The sequence below is a fragment of the Amia ocellicauda genome, chromosome 18, assembly GCF_036373705.1.
Source record: "Amia ocellicauda isolate fAmiCal2 chromosome 18, fAmiCal2.hap1, whole genome shotgun sequence".
Classification (NCBI taxonomy): Eukaryota; Metazoa; Chordata; class Actinopteri; order Amiiformes; family Amiidae; genus Amia; species Amia ocellicauda.
In genome coordinates this window covers 27,830,684-27,854,455 of record NC_089867.1, presented here as the reverse complement: position 1 = coordinate 27,854,455, position 23,772 = coordinate 27,830,684, and the positions used below count along the sequence as shown (strand labels likewise).

At 43.9% G+C, this 23,772-nt stretch overlaps 2 protein-coding genes across 2 annotated transcripts; one reads left to right on the top strand and one right to left on the bottom strand.

The window, feature by feature from the left end:
• Positions 1 to 20: 20 nt before the first annotated feature.
• On the top strand, positions 21 to 15,360 carry ints11 (integrator complex subunit 11). The gene is made up of 17 exons (XM_066691472.1): positions 21 to 381; positions 999 to 1,096; positions 1,634 to 1,707; positions 2,227 to 2,455; positions 2,708 to 2,806; positions 3,625 to 3,659; positions 4,044 to 4,182; positions 4,849 to 4,913; positions 5,195 to 5,384; positions 5,591 to 5,674; positions 6,111 to 6,200; positions 6,532 to 6,694; positions 9,376 to 9,486; positions 10,057 to 10,118; positions 11,003 to 11,145; positions 11,668 to 11,797; positions 15,217 to 15,360. Exons 1-17 carry the CDS (start codon positions 354 to 356, stop codon positions 15,280 to 15,282), a joined length of 1,806 nt encoding a protein of 601 aa, XP_066547569.1. The 5' UTR covers positions 21 to 353; the 3' UTR covers positions 15,283 to 15,360.
• A 2,728-nt stretch (positions 15,361 to 18,088) lies between these two features.
• LOC136714154 (lysophosphatidic acid receptor 6) lies at positions 18,089 to 21,811 on the bottom strand. Its single transcript, XM_066691473.1, has 2 exons — positions 21,557 to 21,811; positions 18,089 to 20,069 (listed from the first exon to the last, which is right to left on the bottom strand). The coding sequence occupies exon 2, from the start codon at positions 19,918 to 19,920 to the stop codon at positions 18,949 to 18,951; it is 972 nt and encodes a 323-aa protein (XP_066547570.1). The 5' UTR covers positions 19,921 to 20,069; positions 21,557 to 21,811; the 3' UTR covers positions 18,089 to 18,948.
• Between the last annotated feature and the right edge of the window lie 1,961 nt (positions 21,812 to 23,772).

Here is a 23,772-nt window from a genome sequence, read left to right as displayed (position 1 = left end):
GTAGTTGTCAATAAAGAAAGCGTGCAAGATGGCAGCGCGGTGTGAATAGGCTTCTCGGCAAGTTAAAGCCTCAGTTTTACAACATTAAACTGTGTGCTGATGTAGAGTTTAAGCGGAAGAAAGAGCACAATTATGCAGGTGATGAAGTAAGTCTGCTCTCTGCTGTACAAAACACGCCTTCATTAAATACCACAAAGACGCGAGTGTAGAGCAGATCTTCCCGGGAGATGCGCTATGGAGGTGGCCTAAGGTGTCACATGTCTTTCCACCTCTCTGTGCAAATGAACACACACTCCTGAGTCCCGGAGCACAGACGTCACACCCGCAGGAGGAAGAGCAGCCGATCCGCAGCCATGCCCGAGATCAAAGTGACGCCTTTAGGTAAGAGCAGGTTCACGTGTCTGATTGACGTCACTGCTGGACGCCTTCCAGTCAGCTCTTCAGCCCCAGGTGTCCAGCAGTGACGTCAGTCGTCATGGTTTTGAGATGCACTTTCATACCTGAACATCAGCACTCGGGACATGCAATTTGCACTTCTCCCCTCAGTGTCTTCCTCCTCCTCCTCTGCCAGCTTCAATTGTCACGTCATGTTTAACCCCAAGAAAACAGTCTCTTCTGTAGACAGGGTGGGTTGTATCATATCGACAAGAGCATCTAAAACAGAATATCTTTAACCATAATACTGATTTGTGACAGATGTATGTTATTCCCTGTGTGTGTCTCATGGCTGCTTATTTTATTCTGCCCGTGTAATTAGTTTACTTTAATGAGAGAAAATAAGAAATGCAAACTTTATTATTATTATGAAGTAAGCTGGTGCCTCTTTAAGGCAAGTTACGTGCTTTAGTCTACACATCATAATACAGTGTATTGCAAACCCAACAGGGGGATCTGAGCAAGAAGCTTTCAATTATCTTCAACTGTCTGTGCTTCTAATGAAATCTTTGAGAGAGTTATAGACTCACGATCCGCTGTGTGAAATCTGCTCATCCGTGCAGGCGCTGGGCAGGATGTTGGCCGGAGCTGCATCCTGGTTTCCATCGGTGGGAAGAACGTCATGCTGGACTGTGGGATGCACATGGGCTTCAACGATGATGTGAGCTGGCTTTACTGCAACCCCGATTTTAATGCAACTGAACAAACCGATAAGTTCTGTCACAGCTATGAAATTAATGAATGGCTGACTTAATATGAACATAAACACAAGGTTAACATATGGTTAACTCTTTCCACATGAAATGCAGTTGAATTCATGCGTTTCTGACTGTGGCAAACTTTATAATTGGAAGTCAACAACTGAGTAGTACCAGTACTCAGTGTAAGATGCATAAAATAAAGTGCTGTTAATTGTGTGCACTGTTCCATTATTGATGATCTCATGCACTTGCCAGTGGCATTGTGCGGCTGTGACCTTCATTAGCCTCCCCTCGAGACAGTGTTATCCAGGCGTTTCTATCAAGAGGCCTTTATCGCTTCTCTAGCAATGAAACTTTCAGGTGTGTGTGTTCATTTCCTGTTCCCCTCCATGGTGAGGGTCCCAGCTGCGGGATTAGTGTATCTTGAAATAAATAAAACCAGAGAATATTTGAAAAGGCATTTATAATAGATGTGATTTTGTTTCTTGTTTTCTCAGCGGCGATTCCCAGATTTCTCCTACATTACTCAAAATGACCGACTCACAGAGTTCCTGGATTGTGTCATCATAAGGTTTGTGGTTTTGTAGATGAGACGTTCGTGATCACCCTCTAATCTGGGTTCATTATAAAACATCATTAATGGAAAAATGTGTTGAAATCAAAAGTGAGACAGTGAATTGAAACCTGGAAATGAAAATGAATATGAATGTAGGATGAAGGTTTGAGATCTCTGAACAGTCAGATGTGATCGTATTTGTTTTCACTGCAGGCATTTACAAGAGAATTGCGAAATGGAACCATGAATGTATTTGTTGAAATGACAATGTAATATATTTTATTTTGTGACCTTATTTTCTCAAGTGACTCAGTAATGTAATGCACTTTGAAAGGAAGCAAGGAACGATACGTTTGACTTTACAATTAAGTTCTGAGTGATGCATGTCAAAGCAAGGTTTAAAAATGATCAGCTGGTTGCTTTGGTTAAATTTGAAAATCAAGACAGATCCAGATATTAATTTCCTGAACAATCCAGTCCATTTCCTCTTTCCAATCAAAGACTAGACCTGTATTGCCCTCGTTTCTCCCCCAGCCACTTCCACCTGGACCACTGTGGGGCCCTGCCCTACATGAGCGAGATGGTGGGCTATGACGGGCCCATATACATGACCCACCCCACCAAGGCCATCTGCCCTATCCTGCTGGAGGACTACCGCAAGATCACGGTGGACAAGAAGGGCGAGACCAACTTCTTCACCTCACAGATGATCAAGGACTGCATGAAGAAAGTGGTGGCGATAAACCTCCACCAGACCGTGCAGGTCTGTCTCCAATACATCTGTCGAAAGCCCATAAAAAGGAGATACTAGAGCGTTTATTACGACTTGCATTTCAGATGTAGTCATTTTTCACTAGAGCACATCTGCATCTGAAGTTGTGGTTGAGAACATAACACAGTGAGAGAACTGACTTATTGGAAGTGAGAGAAATTAAACATATTCGCAAAAATCGTCCTGACGTGCTTGTTGTCCATGTTGATAACCATGTTGTAATGCAGTGTGTTTTCTGTGCAGGTGGATGATGACCTGGAGATCAAAGCGTACTACGCAGGGCACGTCCTGGGAGCCGCCATGGTGCAGATCAAAGTGGGCTCCGAATCCGTGGTCTACACTGTGAGTATAGTACTGGGCTTTTCTGCCCATATTTACAACTGAAGTATACACAGCATTGATTTATTAATTATAGCTGACTAGACAATTTCATATCTCGTTCCCCTTGTGTTTTATTAAGCAATCCCTCACTGAACCATCGCAGTGAACTTGAGAGAGCCGCCTCACAGCACATGACAGGGTCAATAGTGCATCTCTTGGTGCAGGACTATTGCTCTGCCGTTTGATTGAGGTCCGTCTCCTCAGAGCTTTGATGAGGGCAACACAATTATCAACATGAGGCTGAGAATGAGCCGCCATTCAAAACGGGAGCATCATGAACCGACACAGGGCCCAGCCTTGGTTCATGTTTGATATCGCACCACAGATCTATAATCATAGGATTCGTCTCCTGCTGAGAAGCAATTAAGTAAAATAAAAGCCTGTTTCTTCCTCTGTACAAACACAGTTCATGTCAAGGGGTTCAGTGATGGCTAATGACAGCATTTTGGCTTTTGTAATAAATGAAACAGCATTATTATCATTACTGTTTCTTACATCAACCATAATATTTTGGTTTTCATTGATTGATTGGTGGCTTCCTCTCATGAAGATTGAACGTTTGGTTCTGTGGTGGACTTTCTCTAACTGGGGGGTGATTGGTGATTTCACTCTGTAAACCACCCCCTCTGGGAATAGACAGGCTTGTACTGTGTAAAAACTGACCTCAGGGGCTTGCTTGATCTGCCTCTCAAGATCCATTGTTGATTGCTTATCGTTGTGTCTGTAAAGAGGTGACTTGAGCTGCCCAGGTACTGACATCTTCTACCTTATTCCTTCAGGGGGATTATAATATGACACCAGACAGACACCTGGGGTAGGTATAAGTGTGTGTGTGTGTGTGTGTATAAAATATATATATATAAATTATATAACATGCAGCTCATTTCTCATTGTAGGCATTGTTTAAATTGACATTCTGGAATGATGCTGGTCATTATTATTTGTTAATTACTTGTAATTATGTGTTTATGTTGATATGTGTTTGGCCTATGCTGTTATTGTTTGAATTGTTTTAACCAGGTGATCTTGTTTCCATTATGAAGGGAGAAGCTCATAGTAAATAATAATTTAGAGAAATGTTGAAAATGTCTTTCTTGGACCCATCCGTCAGTCTTTAGTCTCGACGTTCTGTGTGATGTCCAAGCGGCTCTGCTTGTCGCCCGGTATACAATGGTCTCCTCCTACCTCTCTCTCTCAGGGCCGCCTGGATCGATAAGTGTCGCCCGGACATCATGATCTCCGAGTCCACGTATGCCACCACCATCAGGGACTCGAAGCGCTGCCGAGAGCGAGACTTCCTCAAGAAGGTGCACGAGACGGTGGAGCGCGGAGGGAAGGTACGCAGGCTAGAGCTGGTCTCGCCCCGGAGGCAAACCCATCCCATCGCAGCACTGCTGGAGAGACCTGACCTGGGTGTTGGGGGGGCAGACACAAGGACCGGGGAAAATAATGAGAAACTGGTTTTAAATGTGTTCAGAGTAGTGAACAGACTGGGCCCGATTCTGGGATCTCTTGACTACTGTAGCCACTGAATGAGAATGAGGGGTTGGAGTGGCTCCTCACTCAGGAACTTTCTTGTGGTCTTCTGTCCACTGTGTCATCGGGGTTTATCTGTAGATATAGTTATGCCTTTAAATCTGATGCCTGACATTTTTACATTAAATTAATTTGAAATCCAAGTCGTCTTTAGTATTGAAACACAAGTTCTACCTGAATATGTTCATGATCTACTTATTTGTAGTTGTACATCATTGCGATAGAAATATTATCCATAAATAAGAGAGCTCTGGTTAATTACTTTACTGAGCCACTCGCCTATTCATCTGAGCATTGCTGGCGAAGAAATGAACTAAGGATTAATATTGGACTATCAAAGTGATTGGTCATGTGACCGTTTGATATTTTTAAGAAACCAAAACATTGTGTAATAGGATTGCAGTTAATCGAATATGAATTAATAAATTATTGTTGTTCATCAGTCCCTCTCTGTCCTGTTTCTGCAGGTTCTCATCCCTGTCTTTGCTTTGGGAAGAGCGCAGGAACTCTGTATTCTCCTGGAAACGTTTTGGTAAACTGTCTTTTTGTATCTATATCTGAAATACATGTGTACACTGTGCCAAGGAAGTTCTGGTTAAAATCTGATGTACAGTTGTCAGAATTATTCACACCTTCATTTTAAGGTGTTTCAGTTTAAAGTGTGTTGTTCAATTAGCTGTAATTATTTGTCATTTACACAACTTATTTCAGAGTTTATTGAATTCTGCAATTGAACCGAGAGACTGCAAATGTCTGAGAATGAATAGTTTTCAAAGTCATTGACGCAAATGCTTACTGTCTCCCTTGGAACAGGGAGAGGATGAATCTGAAAGCGCCCATCTATTTCTCCACGGGCTTGACGGAGAAAGCCAACCACTACTACAAGCTCTTCATCACGTGGACCAACCAGAAGATCCGCAAGACGTTTGTCCAGAGGAACATGTTCGAGTTCAAGCACATCAAGGCGTTCGACCGATCGTACGCCGACAACCCCGGGCCGATGGTAAAGAACGATCAGTTTTATATCCGTAGGTCTTGTGTTTAAAGCGTGGGGCTGCGGATTGACCAACTGACATCTCGGCATTTCAGCTCTTTCAAGACGATTAACATCCAGTGCAGAAGTATTTGGGAATTGGGTTTAAATGGGCGAGTGTGGGGTTCGCAGATTTCTGCTCAATGATGTAATGGGGTCTCTGCCTGCTTTGCTAGGTGGTCTTTGCGACGCCAGGGATGCTCCACGCCGGACAGTCACTGCAGATCTTCAAGAAATGGGCTGGGAATGAAAAGAACATGGTGAGATGCCAAGGGGGTTCAGTTCAGCATCTTATCTCTCAGCAGTGTCCCCCAGCTCAGTATGTGCCATCGGAGAGACTACCAGAGAAGCCGCTTTGTGGGTGGAGGTTCTACCACTAACTGGCAATTTCATACCTTCCCTGTTTTAACATTTACTTTGGGATACTTCAGAAATGCAGATAAATTACTGTGAACACCTCAGTGTATCAGGTACTGAATCAGTGATCTCCAGTCTAATGCAGATTCACAGATTCCACCACTCGGACAGACCCTGTTTAGTTCACTTATTTAATTTATCAAAACTAGCTCTATGATCTATAACTGTTTTCAGTGGGTTTTGTGGGCTTGGCTTGATTTTCTTCTCCTCTGTCATTGAAAGTGATCTCTTGCACTTGATTGTGTGTCTGGAAACTTGAACCCCATGCTCTCGCCGCAGGTCATCATGCCTGGATACTGTGTGCAAGGCACCGTGGGACACAAGGTCCTGAGTGGGCAGAAGAAGCTGGAGATGGAGGGAAGACAAGTGGTGAGGACGGATGGGAGCGATCAGGACACGGGGTCTGGGGTTTCGTTTAGTAAAGAATTGTTCAGATAACGAGCTGTAAAGATAGTGTCATCATTGACTAATATGTGGCATCTTCAGTTTGACTCGGGAGGCCTGACCAACGCAGCTCCTCAGGACAGACTGAGGGGTCGTGCTTTTAGAGATCATGACAGATATACAGTCGCTGTACATGACCCTGGTCTTCAGATCACGTCAGAGCCTTTCCAGCATGATCACAGCCACGTCACAGCACCGTTAGACAGTCAGGAAGTGTTGAAGGGTGGTTCACTCTGCTCCTCGTGTGTCGTTGCAGCTGGAGGTGAAGATGCAGGTGGAGTACATGTCCTTCAGCGCCCACGCCGACGCCAAGGGCATCATGCAGCTGATCCGCATGGCGGAGCCCCGCAGTGTGCTGCTGGTGCACGGGGAGGCCAAGAAGATGGAGTTCCTCAAGGACAAGATTGAGCAGGAGTTCAGTAAGTGTGCAGCTCCCAGTGGGGATGAGGGTGATCTCACTGTGGCTGTTCCTGTTGTTGGGTACCGAGTCTCATACAGGGATCTCCCCTTTATACGCAGATAAGGCAACAGCATGGAGTGTGGGTCCAAGACATTTATATATATATATGTATTTATTCTCCACCCAGAGCCCGACTCGTCTAGCACTTTCAGTGTGTGTGTGTGTGTGTGTGTGTGTGTGTGTGTTAGGGCTGGGTATTGCCCTCACAATATGATATATTGATATAGATAGATAGAGGCCATGATATGTATCGCGATACACGTTGATTTTGAATAATGACCATGTCCTACACAGAATTTACTACAACAGTTGTTCTTTAATATTCTGTATAAAGCAAAGGCAAAGCCTTAAGGATCGCACAGCTAAAAACACTTAAAATTCAGGCCCACAGAGATCTTAAAAGTAAAATAAAAGATTCTGTTTCTAATCCCAGAGTTATTAATAAATGCAAAAAATATTCTTAAATTTTTAAACTCAAAATGGCCTTTTCTGTTGTCTCTCTTAGTTTTTTGATGCAACAATAATATTTTGGTTTCACTTGACTTTATGTGCACTTCTATTTGCTCTAAGAATGTCCACCTGACATATCAGTTCTTTTATAAAAATAAAATAAAATAATAATACATAAAACTGTTGTAACAAACTTAAAAGTGGCCTTGTACTGGCATCTAAGGCTTCACATGTTTTCAGATTTGTGTGCAGAAATAGTTGATCAGCATGCTCAGGTTTCGGAGCACTTCTCTGGGCTGTAACTGTCTCCAGCGGTGGGGAACACCCTCTCTGCGGCTACATTTGTACCTGGGATGCAGAGGGTATTTCTAGCTAAGTTAGACAGTAAGGGGAAAGCAGCCTGGTGCTCCCTCCACCAACTGGGGTGGGTTGTACTAATGGGATCCAATCTTTATCTCAATTGTGTTGTGCTAAAGGGATCGGGGCTCAATCTGAGCTCAAAAATGATCCTGCTTTTGAGCACGATCAAAGCTTGATCCGACTTCTTAAAGTGCAGGAACTCTGTAGACTTCATCTAGTTCTCAGACGTCAAACTCACAGACCCGAGTATTTAAAGACAGGCAACACCCTTTAGAGGAATATCAGGAGGAAGACGCATGAAAGTGGTATTGATTAACAGCATGATGCATATTTAACCTCACAGACATAACTGATCCTGTTTTAGGAGCTACATCGAAGTACAGTCATGCCTTACCAAAATAGTCAGAGCTGCGTTTAGCGTTGAGATATTTTGCAACTGGCAGGTTTCAGTAAATCGGAAACATTATCGATGTAGAGAAGTCTGGTTAAGCACAGATAAACAACAAAAATGTGACTTTCAAATGTGATTTGCACTTTCAATTTGAACCGATTTGACTTGAACCGTGTATTGTGCTATTGTGTCTTTATGGTTAGGTGTAGTTTGTGTGCGATTAGGGTTGTATATATTTACATTATTGTAATAAAATATGTAAAAGCTCTTATTTCTCCAGCACCCCCATTGCAAACTACTGTAGCAGCTCCAGGGCTGTGCAATGCTTTGAGAAGCGCCCCTATACTCCATAGTTGAGACATTTCTTAAAACTCACATTTTTAAAAAGCTTTTAAGGATCTCTCTTAGGTGGAAGTTTTTTTTTTTTTTTAAATACTCTTGACTTGCTACTGTGGGGTTGCTTGTTTGATCTTGTCTGGTTTGGATATTGACGTTTGAGAAAAGCACGTTATAAATACAATTGATTACTGTCTAATTATTATAATATAATTTTTGTAGTTGGGGAGTTAAAGAAACGCACACCAGTGCAAGACACTGGAAAGGTTGTGTAGTTTGTGAGGTTTAACTGATCCAATGTGCCCTGTCCTTGACAGATAACTTCTCGGATGATGGACTACAAATGATCGTGTCGGATACAGTGGCAATGATAAGCACACGGACATTGACACGCATTGGGAAACGTAGTGAACAGCTAAGCTTAATTCATTAATAAACTCTTCAGCAATAGCACAGTATAGTTTTGTGAAAGGTTTATGGTTGTCATTGAGTCATGAGAGCGGTAGATGTTTAAACAGCTGCACCAGTGAGGGACGAGCTGGTTCGTGTCAATGGGAAACTGCTGAGTCACCGCACACACTGCTTAATAATCGGATCAAACACTCGGATCAGCGGAGCCAGATCTTGATCTGCTTCGTACAGCGCCTTTTCATGATCCGGATCCAGTGAGCCCGGATCCGATCCTGCTTTCTGATTCTGTTAGTACAACCGGCCCCTGGTGTTTGCAAAAATCCCAAATGCTCCCATATCTTTGCCTTCAGTTTTGCCGGCAGTGGATAGTTTTTCATCCATGCTTGAATATTTGTTTTGAATTGAGACATGTTTCTGTCATGTGGACTGCTCTTTGCTTTATTGTGCACTACACCATAGGTGATGTTTCTTTTTCAAAACTGCCGCCACAGCATTTGCTGCCGTATCGATACAGTAGCATCTGCATCGATGTGCGCATCAGCAAGGAGTATGTCATGATATATTGCCATATCATTTTTTTTTTTTAGCACAGCCCTAGTGTGTGTTGTGTGAGTATGTATATATATATGTGTGTGTGTGTGTGTGTTTAAAATGGAGAACTAAGAACAAGTGTTCTCGTCTTGCCACCACAGGCATAAACTGCTTCATGCCGGCCAACGGAGAGACGTCAACCATGATCACCAACCCCAACGTGCCGGTGGACATCTCGCTGAGCCTGCTGAAGAGGGAGGCGGCTCTGGGGGGTAGGAGCGCAACTCTGCACTCGTATATCACAGGGCCATGAATTGTGCATGTCTCCAACAACATGAAAACAAAGCAGAAATCGGAAAGCTATGATCCTCTAATACTGAAATAAAAACCACAGTGTGATGTGTTGACATCTTATGACCTGGTTACTCAGTTCACTGTCCACATTGCCGCTTCTCCTCTGGTGTCAGACGCGTCTGGACTGGTCGTTCGCTGACTGCAGAAACATCAGCGCTAAGGACTGGGTTTGAATGAATCTGTTCACATCGTCTCAGACATGAGAACTTGTTACTGTAACTCTGACTGGAGGCCAGGCGTCTGATCACTGGCCTCAATTATAGTGACCGGCGTCAAATGCACAGTACAATCAGAACCCCTAATCACGATTATGATGTCCAGACAAGAACAGAATAAATATGTTGAGTCCTTCATTTTATCCTTAGTGTTCCTTTATTATCCATAGATTGTCGTAATAGTGACCGCTGGTATGGAACAATAACAATTGTTTTTTATACAGTGGCTTCTGTGTGCCATAAAGTAACGCAGGTGTTGTTGTTGCTCTGCAGGCCCGTTGCCCGACCCCAAGAAGCCCAGACCGATGCACGGGACCCTCATCATGAAGGACAGTGTGAGTGCCACGCACACGCCTCATTTCCTCCTCCCCATATCCGCGCTCCGGAGGGGACGGGTCTTCGTGGGTCTGTTTCAGTCGAGCACTCTGTCATCGGGTGGGCGAAGGAGGCAGTGATGGGGCGCCCGGCACGTTGCTCTCGCTGTACCATGTCCGCCGCTCACACTGCACACTGCAGCGCCACGGTGGTCTCCGCGTCCTGTTTCTCACACGTGGGGCCAGCCTTCAGCAGTCCTCCACCGCAGCACACTGGGCTGCTCGTTCAGCTTCACTGCGCATCTTAATTACTGCTCTGGTTCATTTCCAAGCCAGAGCCGCTGTGTGTGGAAAGTGCTGCTGCCGTTAGTTGAGTGATCCAGCTCTTCGTAAACCCCCGGTATTCAAACGAGGAAAAGGCTAGAATCACCGCTGGTCCCGTGTGTGTCATGAATGACTGGGTCCCAGTGTTGTGCTCATTACAGCAGTCCTGTGTTGGACCGTAGAGCTGAAATTCACGGACTTTAGATACAATATAGATCGATCTGTTAGAGTTGAAATGTGGCTTTCCAAACAACATGCAATGTCATTTCATATCTGTTCCCAACTGTTGTGGTTCCCTTGAGTGAGGTACTTTACCCAGAATGCTCCAGTGAAGAGTGTGTGTGTGTGTGTGTGTGTGTGTGTGTGTGTGTGTAAACGTGTAATGGCGTGTAAAGATGAAGTGATGTATTGTAACAAGTCGCTCTGCAGGGGGGGATGGATCAGAAATGTAATCATAAGGCCAGCTTATCAGTTTGTCCTCGTATCTCTGGACACAGATCTTGCAGTTTCAGACACTTTGGAAACTGTGTGACATTGCAGAGGCGTGTGTTTTTGACCCCATGTCCTCTGTCCCCGCGCAGAGCCTGAGGCTGGTCTCTCCGGATCAGGCGCTGAAGGAGCTGGGCCTCAGCGAGCACCAGCTGCGCTTCACCTGCCGCGTCCAGCTGCAGGACCCCCACAGCGACGCTGACACGCTGGCCCGGATCTACACACACCTCAAGAGGTAACGAGAAGCGCTGTCTTATTACTTGTGGGTTTGAGCAAGCCATTCAACCCTGTGTATTGAACTGAAACAGGCTTGAAAAGGCTTAGTGCCTCACATACATCTGACCTGGCTCTGATTGATCACCCCTGAAGTGTGTCTTGGTTTGGTGGAGCAATGTGAACCCCTTGCTGCTCCCAGTGAGAGGGAACACTGAGATCCTCAGCACCGGAGACGTGTGACCCATGAGGCCATTCGGCTCAGATTGCTGGTTTACGCGTCAGCCGCTCGTGCCGTGTCTGCGTGTCGCGATCGAGCTCCTCATGGCTCGACACGTCTTTAGCGTGTGCAGTCCGCACTACAGAACGACTGCTCTGGGATTCTGAGATGCTGTGAATGACCTGCCCACTGCACTGCATTGAAGCCCTGTAACAAGTCCCTTTTTGAAATGCGATCAACTCCATACTTAGTGTATTTATGATATTTAATAGGTACAGTACTATACAAATGTGTTAATGAGGCGTCGTGTCTCGGCTCTCGCAGTGTCCTGAAGGAGTACAGCATCCAGCACCTGCCTGATGGCACCGTCATGGTCGAGTCCATCCTCATCAAGGTGTCTTCAGCGGCTGAGGACAGCAACACCAAACTGCTGCTGCTCTCCTGGAGCTACCAGGTGAGAAGTGAGGGTGAGAAGTGAGGGTGAGAAGTGAGGGTGAGAAGTGAGGGTGAGAAGTGAGGGTGAGAAGTGAGGGTGAGAAGTGAGGGTGAGTATGTTGGTAGATGTTCAACGCACTCGCCCCGTTCTTCCTTTCGTGGCTCAGTGTTCCATTCCTTCAAATGCTGTCTTTCTCTTAGTAAACATCACTTGTAATGAATTCGTACAGTCTGTAATTCATTGTGATGTAATCGTAGAAAACGTAATTAAATATATAAATAAAGATAAGAGGAGGAGGAGGAGGATAGAGTTTTAGAGTAGGAGACGAGGCTGAAAAACTGTAGCTTCCACTACTGCTAGGACTGCCATGTTCTCCCCATCACTTCCTCATATGGTCTTGGCTTCCCAAAATAGGCGTGGTCAAGCTGCGAGTATCAAGCATCTCCAGCAGCGAGTGTCCAGATAATCAATCAACAAATGGGAAACAAAAGCCCATCAGAATATTTCATAATACATATATAACCTTTTGTAAACCTAATTCAAAAGGCGTTTGGCTCCTACACCCTCGTTGCCTGATCTTAACGTCAATACATTGTTACTATCAAGGTTTTTATGTAAAACATGAGCCAAAGATGAGTGCAAACGGTGAATCCATACAGCGGTGATTGGATTTATAAACGCAGAGGAGGGACATTACTTTGAAACCTGACTGAGAATTGACCCACCAGCACATTTACAGAGATTGAAGTGAAGAGTGAGTGTAACTGATCTGTTTCAAAGGTGTGTTGTTCCTCTTGCTGAAGAGTATGTCATAGGAAACTTTATACACCATGAATAATGTGATATAATGGGAAGAAATAAAGTCTTAAATGTGGAAGTCTTGAGAAGTGGACATGAGAAGTCAACACATTTCAGGCGGTATAAATAACACTTGCTACAAAGTACTATAATGGCTAACCACACTGGTGTAACGCAGGGCTCTGTTCTCTAGTGTAACACAAAGGAAACGGGGTTTGCAGCCGACAGGTTAAAAATAGATACTCTGAGAACAGAAAACTGAGTGTAAAAGACTTTTAAAACCTCCTCTGTGCTCTAAATGAAACGAGCGCATTATATGGGAGTCTGAGCGACAGATCTGACACATCTGAGTGCTCCTCTGCTGGTTAGTTCACTAGGCAGGTTGTGGGTTCAAATCCTGGTTGGGGGCAGTGCTGTTGTACCCTTGAGCAAGGTACTTCACTTAGATTGCTCCATTAAAAATGCCCAGCTGTATAAATGGGTACAAATGTAAGTCGCCCTGGATAAGATCGTCTGCTAAATGACAAATAATGTAACTCGACAGTGTGGGCATGTGTGAGTGTGGGCGTGTGTGTGTGTGTGTGAAGTCTTCCGCCTGTGTGTCACAGCAAGGGGGGTGTGCTGTAATTTCCACCCTTTATTTTCCATGTATGCCCTCAGATTGGAAAATCCTCTTCACAGAGCAGCTCATTTTTGTGAAAGCGCTCAGTGGAAACCGCTGTCCTACGAGCCGTTCAGTGTCGCCAGTTCTGGCCTCTGGCTCACGCGCACCAGTTCAACCAGCGCTGAAAGACATTACTGATCAGTATAGTTTAATGAACAATACTGTTTTTACAATTAAAACAACACCGTTCATTTTGAGTTAAAAAGACCAAAAGTTAAATCTATAAACACTTCTGTCACATTACACACACAATCGGTTTGTAATGCTCGTTTCCACTGGTGAAGTTTAAGCTTGAAGTGTAGTTTATTATATTTATACTCACCCAATTTAGAAGGTTGTGTATCGCAGCAAAATGAAATGAATGCCATTGTGCCCGAGCTGCCCAGAATGAAACCATCAAAACTGGAGAAACCATTTTAACAGCAACCGCTCAAACTAAACGGAAACAACCTGGACACAGTTCAAGTCAAAACCGAGAGCCCGCCCTAGTCTTTAATTCCTGTCATCTGTCGTGTCTCGCATGCTTTGACTCGGAAGAGATTCCAGCCCTTCTGGGTTGATTACGCCCCCCCGCACCGTAACATTTCACCAGCCTTCCCCAGATCGGGAAGCCCTCGGCGCAGGTGTGGACGCACTCGAAGGCTGCCGACGTGTCCCCCGGTCCACTGGGACGATGGTTGGGGTTATGTTATCTTTTCCACTTTTGCCATTAAAGGCCCTGTAGGGTTCTGTGAGATGTGGAAAAGCGTGGTCAGTGATCGAGGTTGATAATGACTTTGTGCACATTGTTTACAGACTTTTTACACAATTTACTGGAAAATTACACAACGTTGCAATGACAAACAGACCTGTTTGACCTGTCCTGTTACAGCAGCGAGAGGCTCCGCGCGGCTCTCCGTATCGTATCCCGTCTCTGTTTTGCTGCAATGTCGTGATTCTGAATTGGAAAATAAACTGAAGGAGCTGTGAGTTGTTTACCAACTGTGTTTAATTTCACAGATTAATTCCATATTCATCGCATTTCTCTTTAGCACTTGATTGAAACCTGACTGAAATCTCTCCTCGGGCCTCAGACACAGTGCAACGCTCCTGTCAAACTCCACTGTTGCAGTTCATGGAGCTTTCTTTTCTACAGTTGAGCTCTTTAGTGAAGGGGCTGATTTTCCTTTATGATGTGTTGGTGAACTACACAAAACTAGGGCGGCTGTTTTGCTGTAGGGCATTGAGAGCGAATAGGAAAGTGAAAGACAGGAAATGAGACCACAGTTCCACTGCAGAGACCCTGTCTGTAAACCGTGAGCAGAAGTTATACTGTCTCTGTGGTTCGCTGCTGCTTTCAAAACTCTCCGTAATATTATCCTCAGGGGATGAACTTGGACATGTCGGGCGTGGATGTCATGTGTAAAGAATCGAATCACTGAACCATGTTGTTCTGCGTGCCAGAGGAGGTGGTTAACAAACACTATTTTACCTCGGCAATGAATGATCGAAGCAAAAACGGGCTGCAGGGCCTGAAGACCCAAAAAGAAAACCTCATTGTACTTATAGTTTGTCATTATAAATTTGTCTTTCCATGAAAGAGAGCGAAACACTTTCAATTAAGATCAAATCTGTAATTAAAAACAAAAGTATATATATGTGTTGAAATGTACCAGGTTGCAAAGTGTCCATGTGTGTGTCAGTGTGTACTGTGTATGCGTGTGCGTGTCTGGTAGATGAACACACAAAGCTGCAGACGCACAACTGCCAGTGAGAGACCAGAGCCCGTGTTCACACAGCTGTCCCATCATGTTTTAATGGCCACCCCATTAAAAGAACAAACAGCTCAGTTGTAAACTTGGCATTGTGGTGCAGATGTGTTTGAAATGAACCTCTGTGTTTCTGCTGATTTGTTTTTTTATACATAAATGTTTTAAAATCTGCTTTTAGTCTGAGGTTAATGTCTTTGTTTGTCTAACACTCCCTGGTGTTTCAGGATGAAGAGCTGGGGAGCTTCCTGTCCACGCTGTTGCGCAAGGGCCTGCCTCAGGGTCCCAGCTGAGCCGCGGCGCCGGGTTCTGCTGTGAATCATTACTGTGTCTTAGTATCACTTTTTTTATAATAAAACCATTAAAACACACCTTCAGTGGCCACGTGTCCTCATTCCTCCACAGCGCATTTCAGTGGAAACTGTGTGAGGTTCGGTTGTATGCTTGGGCACTTGTAGGATGTGTATAACTTGTCTAAAGTGTGAGTGGACAGGCTGGACAGCAGAGGTTTTATCATTCATTTAGTGTTATTATCTTTTTTATTATGGTGTAAGGATGGAGTGAACAATTCAGTCAGGGTTCATCTGAAACCATGGGTTCCTCTTCATTTGCTTTTTAAATATCAGGATATGAGCAGCCAGCATCCTGTGTAGACCGGTGACAGACCGACTGCAGTTGAACGAGTGACCCCTGCTGACCCCCGGTCGTCTTTATGATGGGTGTCTTCGTCCCGACCACATCTCCACCAGACCGACAAGCTTCCCTCGAGCCTTAAAGAGTCTCGGCTTGATCAATAGTGAAATCGAAATGAAGAACCGTCTCCTCAATGGGGATCCGTGTCCTTGCTGTGGCAAAAGGTCGGACTCCTAACGTGCCGCTGTATCGGGAGAGAAACGAATGACCCGACCAGCCCTGACTGTCAACGCGCTGCAGACGGTCGGAGTGATCTTGTTGTGTGCGTCTCATGATCATGTGGCCGGGCCAGGGTGTGGATTTTAATGAGCCGGTGCAGAGTTCTACTCTAGTTCTACTGCTGCTGTGCAGATATGACTGCCTTCAGTCCTGCAAACAGTCTGACTAATGAGTGAAGACAATAAAGCGGGGGGAAAGCAAAACCACCGCAGAGGCGCCATCTCTCTCCAGTGTGTATTTATTAAGACCTGACAGGTTGTGTATCTGCCTCGTTCATCTTTGTGTTTGCCAGAGTTCTGTAAATGTATTTGTCTTTAGGAAATGTAGAGCAGCGACTGTGAAACTGCAATGGACTTGCACTTCTGAAGGCTGAGAGACAATGTCCTCCGATGGCACGCCCCTGACACTGGAGGAGCAGTGGAGACAGGCGCAGCACCCTGGCGCTGTCTCGCCACAGGAGAGCACGGCGCCGCTGCCGTAGTGCGCAGTTACATCGCATCATTTTTAAAAACGGCGCTCCGGCACACTAGAAAGCAAACTCCGCACACAGAGGAAATGAAGAGGGTATTAATAATGTTCACTTAGTTATTAATGGACAGCAAATGAGCACGATGGGGCTTATGGGCTCCTCTCGATTGGACACTGTCTTATGTTCTTATGACCCCTATAAGGCTTGGACAGAACAATAATACGGGTCTCCTTCTTGTGCTGTTGGCCAACCATGTTTTACTGTTCCCTTAGCCCGTCCTTGGCTTCTTCTTTGGCTTGTGGTTCAGTATCGTCCCCCTGACTGATGTCTTGGAGCTATCAATCTACACTGGGGGGTTTCTCTCAAACTGGAAAACGTCAGTCAGTGCAAATGGAAAGTTTCAGTTCTCCACGGGAATGTTTTATTCAGATGCTTGCTGAAAGTAAAGGGCATGGAGAACACAACCCTAGTGCTGGGGACGAGCGGCTCTTGATGCATTCCTGTCAAGTGTGTATTAGATCGACATGAGTGTATGTGCAGGCACCCCCTGACTTCCAACCCCCTGCGTCTACAACCGTTTTTAATTGCGAAAGCCCCTAAAATCCCCCAATTTACACCCACATCTCACAATTACAATGGCCTAAATAAGACGCAGACCCCCACAACATCCCAGAACAGGAAATGCACAACGTCAGCTGGACTCACCAGTTTGCAGCTGCTTGAAGTGTGTGCATCTCTGCCACAGCGCTCTTCACTTCACAGTTGTTTTCATTCGTTATTTGAACTATTCTTGCTGTTCGCCCGTTCTGAGACAAACCCCCTCCCTCCTGCTCTCTCCAGTTACCCGACAGTGTGTTTATACAGAGCCTTGCAAGAGTCTTCACACCCCGACCACTTCTCTCACATGACTGGGTACACACGCTACATTGAATTTCCTACTGCTTGATATTTTATTTTAAAATGCTGGATCTCAAAATCTATTATTTTAAGGTGCCATTGGTTTTATGTTGGGAAATATTTGTAAGAAAAATGAAGTTATAATTCTTAAATGTTTGTAAAGGTATATATTACTGTTTTATTTAGTTTTTCTCCACTTCCGTAGTCAATTTATGAATTGTTATGGTATGAAATGGGTTTCCAGGAACAGAACCATCATTTATAACATCGCGCCTCAGCCAACTTTGTTGTATGTGAACATGGCAATAGGAAGTGTTTACCCCCCTTGGAGTTTTGTTGTGTTACAACCTGGGATTTTGTTGCATTTAAATGGTTACTTATATTACCCTGAATGCCTACAGTTTCCAATTTGAGGATCAGTCTTTGGTGTGGAACCTTATCAAAAGCTTTTTGAAAATCTAAGTATATCATATCATATGCTTTCACATGATCTACTGCTGCAGCTTCATGTTCAAAAAATTCCAATAAATTAGTAAGACCCATGTTGACTAAGAATATGAAATTTACAGTTATGTGAAAAAGACAAATATGAAAAACCTACCAAAACGTACAGAGTGTGTGCTGGTGGCAGTTTTAATTGCATTCAGTTGTAGGTTTTGCAAAACAATCCTAAGACTGAAAAATAATACAGTATGAAAGTTGTAAACATTTGTTGTAAACATAAACAAACAAGTTGCCGTTTTTTACAATTCCACTCCATGAGGCGCGAAACACGCATCACACAGGTACGGACATCAGCAATGAATGGACACTTAAGCATGTTAATATTTATCATACATACAGTTTTCTTTATTAATGAACTCATTCCTTGTCAGAGAGGTTTGATCTACAAGAAATAAATGGACGAAGATTTGGGTGAATTCAGTGCTAGAGACAGTACTTTACAACACTCATCTGTGTGTGTGCGCACTCCTGGCCCTTACTGAGACACATTGAGTGTTTCTCAATCCTGGTCGTCTGGAAAATGTCTTCTGGGTCTTATTTCAGCAGAGCTTTCAATCATTTCAGTCAATCAAGGCCTTTTAGAGAACAATTTGTTTTTAGAAACAATTCCAACTTTTGTTTATTTTAGCATTAGAGAAAAGCATCAAACCTATTTAACCAGTTGAGTGCCTACAGAATTATTATGATTAATACTTATTAGCCCATAATGAAATCTGGTTCCCACGTCTGGCTGTGCATCCACTGGTAACCTGTCTTCATCGGTGTTTAGGCAGGTTTAAGAGGTCAACTCTTTATTTTTTAAAGGCTGCACTGTATCTTTGCAATATCACATCTAAATAAGAGTGTTTCTGAAACCAAGGACTGAGAAGAAGAAAAAGAAAGTTTGGTGAGAGTCCCAAGGAACACTAATGGGAATCACTGCCCTGTGTAAATGATTGTCTGAAAGCCTCCATTTGAGCATTTGTGATGATCTTTGTGTGGAAGTAGTTAGTTTCTCACAGTTCAGAGGTTTCAGAGGTTTGTGTTGCCGCACAATATGGTCAGCGTGACCGACATCTCTGTACACAGTGTGATGGAGAATAGTGTTTCTAAAGCAGACAGGCAGCGTGCATTGAGATGTATGCCTTAAAACAAAAACAAAATGATCATAGTGATGCTGGACATCTGGAGTTAGTGGTCAGTGTGATTTGTAGATGGTGTAGACTTCCCTGGTTCTCCCTGGCTGGAGACACTTGAGGAAGCTGAAGCTGAAATTGCACTTCCATTTGAACTTGGAGGTGGCAAAGTAGTAGAGGATGGGGTCCAGGCAGCTGTTTAAGCTCACCATGGCCATGGTGACTCGTCGCAGCTTATAGATGATATCTGAGAGCCTGCAGTCTCGGATAATCTGCATCCTCATGAGCAGGTGCAGGAGGTGGGTGATGTGGTAGGGCAGGAAGCAGAAGACCGCAATTGCCAAGATGACGAAGATGATCCGCAGGGCCTTCCTGCTGGTGGCTGTCCTGATCTTTGAGATGCGCCGGGCAACCAGAGGGTAGCAGACCATGATGACAGTGAAGGGGATCACCGAGCCAAAGACCAGGGCACAGATGTTGTAGGCCACCATGCGCTTGGACCAGTCGTCCACTGAGAAGTTCTCAAAGCAGCTGCTGTGGTTTGTCTCCAGGGCGCCGTCCATCGGGCCGCTGAGTGTTAGTGAAATCATGGTGGCGGTGGCACAGGCCCAGAGGATGCCACTCACCAGCTGGGTGTACCTCGTGCTCCTGAGCTTCAGGTAGGTGTGTGGGTGGACAGTGGCGATGTAGCGATCCAGGCAGATGCAGGTGAGAAACGCGATGCTGAGGTAGATATTGGTGAAATGCAAAGTCCCCGTGATCCGGCAAGCCAGATCCCCAAAGATCCACTGGTTGTAGTGCAGGTGGTAATGGATCCGGAAGGGCAGTGTGGACAGGAACAGGGTGTCCACCACAGCAAGGTTGATGATGTACACGTCGGACGCATTGTGGCTCTGGATTCTGAAGACAAACACGTAGAGAGCAACCAGATTCCCAATCAAGCCCAGCATTAACACCAGGCTGTAGACCACAGGGAAAAGGTAGATCTGGAAATCCGCAGAGGGGACACATGTAGTATTCCCAGAATGGGACATTATGGTTTATTTAACAGGTCCAAGGCCCGGCAGAAAGAAAGTATATAATTGACAGGTGGGAATTTGTAATCTTATGCAGGAGCAGCAGGGACCTGGGCTTCTGTGAGTTCTGGTAGGTGCTGGTGGTTGGATGCTACCCAGCAATTGCTCTGGAACAGGAAGGAGAATCAATCAAATATAGATTATTCTGTAATAACCCAAATCCTACATATTTAGGGCTTGCAGTTTTTAGCATTTCATTTTAATCATGTCTCTTTAAATGTATTTTAATATGTAGATTTAATAATAAAAAGCTCTTAATGAACAATGTTGATTCATTTCACTTTCATGTCTTGATTGAGTCTTGATTCACTGCTTCTATTTTGCCACCTTTATCATCCCAACACAGCAAGTTTTCTGATGAGATAAATCACTAGCTCTCACCTCTATATTTCATTGCATTCTCACTGTTTGTCTAGTTTAGCTTCCAATGTGTCAACTGTATTGTGTTGTTTTCTTGTAATTACTATGCAAAAGCATGTGGGTTTGGCAGCAACTAGTGATAAGCACAGTAAATGCTGAAAAACCAATGCCCTACATATATTTTACTGTTTTTATTTATTCCTCGTATGGAAACAACATTTTATCCCTCATTTGCTATCTTACTGTTCCTGCTCTGAGAACTGAATGTTCTTTAAAAACACTGAGAATTTATCAGGCAAAACACACTCCCTCCTCAGGTTTCAATCTGAGAGAAAAAGGACACACTGGACTATTCAATTTCTGTGCGTGCGTGCGTGTGTGTCTGTGTGTATTCTATCCATAGCAATTCATTTTCTTTGCTATCTATCTGATACTTCTTCCTTGACTGATATTTGGGTGTTGTAATTCAAGTAGCTCATTTCAATGAAGGAGGTTGTGGAAGGTACAGGGTGCAGGGGAATGTAATTTTCTAATGCTATAGTATCTCATTAAAAGCTGGAATTAGTTTTAATGAAGGTCTTATCAATAAAGCAGATAAAAGTGCCATGAGCTCCTGTAGAACGAAAACAAGAAGATCTAGAGAATGGGGAAATCCTATGTTGATGTACCAATCTATATTTGCTAATAATATCCTATTAATATTCATTAATAAGAAATAACATATTGCTTCCTATCTGCTAACAACTAATTTTAAAACACATTAATGTATTTTAAACCTTGTAAACTGATCATAAATACAAATCACTGCTCTTCCAATTGATCAGTGTGATCTAATATTAATATTCATCACTTGTGATTAAATCCTTTATTCCGCAAAAGGAAAAGCAACATCTGAAATAACATGAAATAAGAAAGACAACTTCACTGTTAGGACTTAGAAAAGACAAGATCAAATATTTCCACTATCTGTCTGAATAGAGCAGAGCATTTTAAAGACCAAACATACGAATAATGCCTGAATCTATAGCACAGAAACAGAAGCTAGTTTTGATTTCAAATACTTCAATTTAAGACCCATGACCCCCTGCTCCCGAGTCCAGAGCCCTGATTCATGGAAGCACACAACACGCTGCCTCTAGTTCTCAATGTATCGTTTACCTCCTGACACGTTCTGCAGTCAGACGTCTTGTGACAAAATGTCTATGACTATATCTAGAATTAGAAGAATACTTACAAGACACGAAAGTCATAGAGTAAGGATCACTGGTGGCAGACGTTCAGTTACAGGCCAGAAGGTGAAGTATAAGCTCAGACAAAGTGACAAAACAGTTCAGTTGCGTTTGATTCAGTGCCAACTCTCTTCCAGTCACGGTTGTTTGTGTCTGCTGTGGAAACTTGTTCTGTGCTTGCTGTGCATCGTGAGCGCAGACTGACAAACCACAGGAAACCAGCAGAGAAGTATGGGATACCTATTTCCACCTTCGCTAGCTTTCTGTTTGCTCTTTGTGCGTCTCTCTTTCATTGACACTGAAGGACACCCACACATCAGAAACAATAAAAGAAACAAATCACAATAACCACCCAGTCTGCAAACTGGCTGCTGTTTCTTCTTTTGGAAACTCTCTTGAATCTGTAACAGAACGAATTGAGTGGAGATGGCAGGAACATATTTATTTATCAGAACAAGATATAACAAATAAGCCCCACATCATCCAATAGTAGTAAGGAATGCATTGTGTTGATAATGAAGTTTTCATGAAATACAGTTCATTTTGTGGCTCTCACTCCACCCTCATTGTCATGCATCTAAATTAGTCAAGTCTGCGCCGCAGTACAGGGGGAAATGAGAGTGAATGGCAAGGGGACTTTTTGTGGTAAAGGCTGCTGTGCTGCAGAAGTGAGAATAGAGTCACTGTGCCAAACTGCAGCCCCCACATTGTATTGTACTTATGCAATGGTAATAAACACTTACAAAATAAGCTACTTTAAAACCATGGGGGGTTGCCACAGTCTTAGAGAAACACACCTTATTCAAAGTCCAAATCCAGATCCAAAAGTGAATTACCGTCTCTCCGGTGCAGGGCACTCTCCAGGGTCAGTTTCCTGACTGATGGGCAGACTTCAGGTCTCTCTTGGTCTTGCTCATTCTCCAACTCCTCAACCAGCTCCTATTCACTACCAGCGGGAAGTCTCTCCTCCCTGCTTTTATGAGGGACTAGGGGCAATCGTGCTCTTCCCCTGGGCTTCTGGGAGATTGAGTGCCTTGTTGGTAGGCCATTATGCACTCCTCTACACAGGGCATTGTTGACACTCTATGCCCCGACAGCTCTAACACACACAACCCATCTTTACTCTTTCTGAGTGAGACCAAGTACTGTATGTTTGGGCTACATTTAACCATAGATAATGTCTGTTGTATTTCTACAGGACTGTCATCCCGTGTAAAATGGGAAATAACACAAATACACACATATATTCATATAACCGTAAAGCTACAGAAAAACAAACAAAGCCTTTTACAAAGTGACTGGCAGAACAATGTGAAGTGTTACCTATAACTGTAAACTGAAACACAGCAGGTGATTGTATTAGATTCATCAACCTTTGTTGGACGCGATGAGGAGAGACCATGTTGATGGAGGTGATGTCATTGTCTTACAGTCTTATAGACGTGGGAAACACAAACACATGGGTGGGACAACCGTCATGCTGCATCTCTGACACCTCCTCTTCAGAAGCAGCGTTGCTGTTACAGCTACAGTAAATGTGTCAGAACTGTTTATGATAAATCACATGCTTTATCAGTAGGCATTAATGCTCTGCTTTGATATAGTTTCATTATTACTCTTCTTGAACTTTACTGCCCATTGCGCTATGCTGTAACGTGGGTATTAGAAAAACATTTGGGCTTTTTTCGATTGTGCATTTTGTACATTTGTACTAATTTTTCCGTCCAAATTCTTTTTATCGTGTCATTTCAAATACTCTATTTCAGATCTATGTAACAAAGAGGGGATCTTCTAAAACATATCCTTTGTTGTACACAGAATATAAAACCAAAATTAACAACAAATATACCAGTATCCAATGTCCTGTGCACTGCATTGAATTGACACCTACAAGACTGGCATCTTTTCCAAGTGACTTATTTAAATGGAACCCAAGGGCAGAATTGGAGGGTTAAATACCCCAGTTTTAGCTCAGGTATTTGGATGTTGTGTTTTTCACTCAGTGGTTAACATTTGGTTAACTCATTTAGTCTGACACACGCAGAGCCTGACACCTCGAACATTTAAGAAGACTGCTGCAGAGTATTGACGTCAGCGAGGAAATGAAGGGAGCAAAAGGCCGGTTCGCAGCCCTGGTGCTCTTTTATGCTGATGTTTAGTGCAGCTGCCTCTGTCATTTGATGTATTGCTTTCACCTTTTGGTATTCTGGTTTCTGTGGAT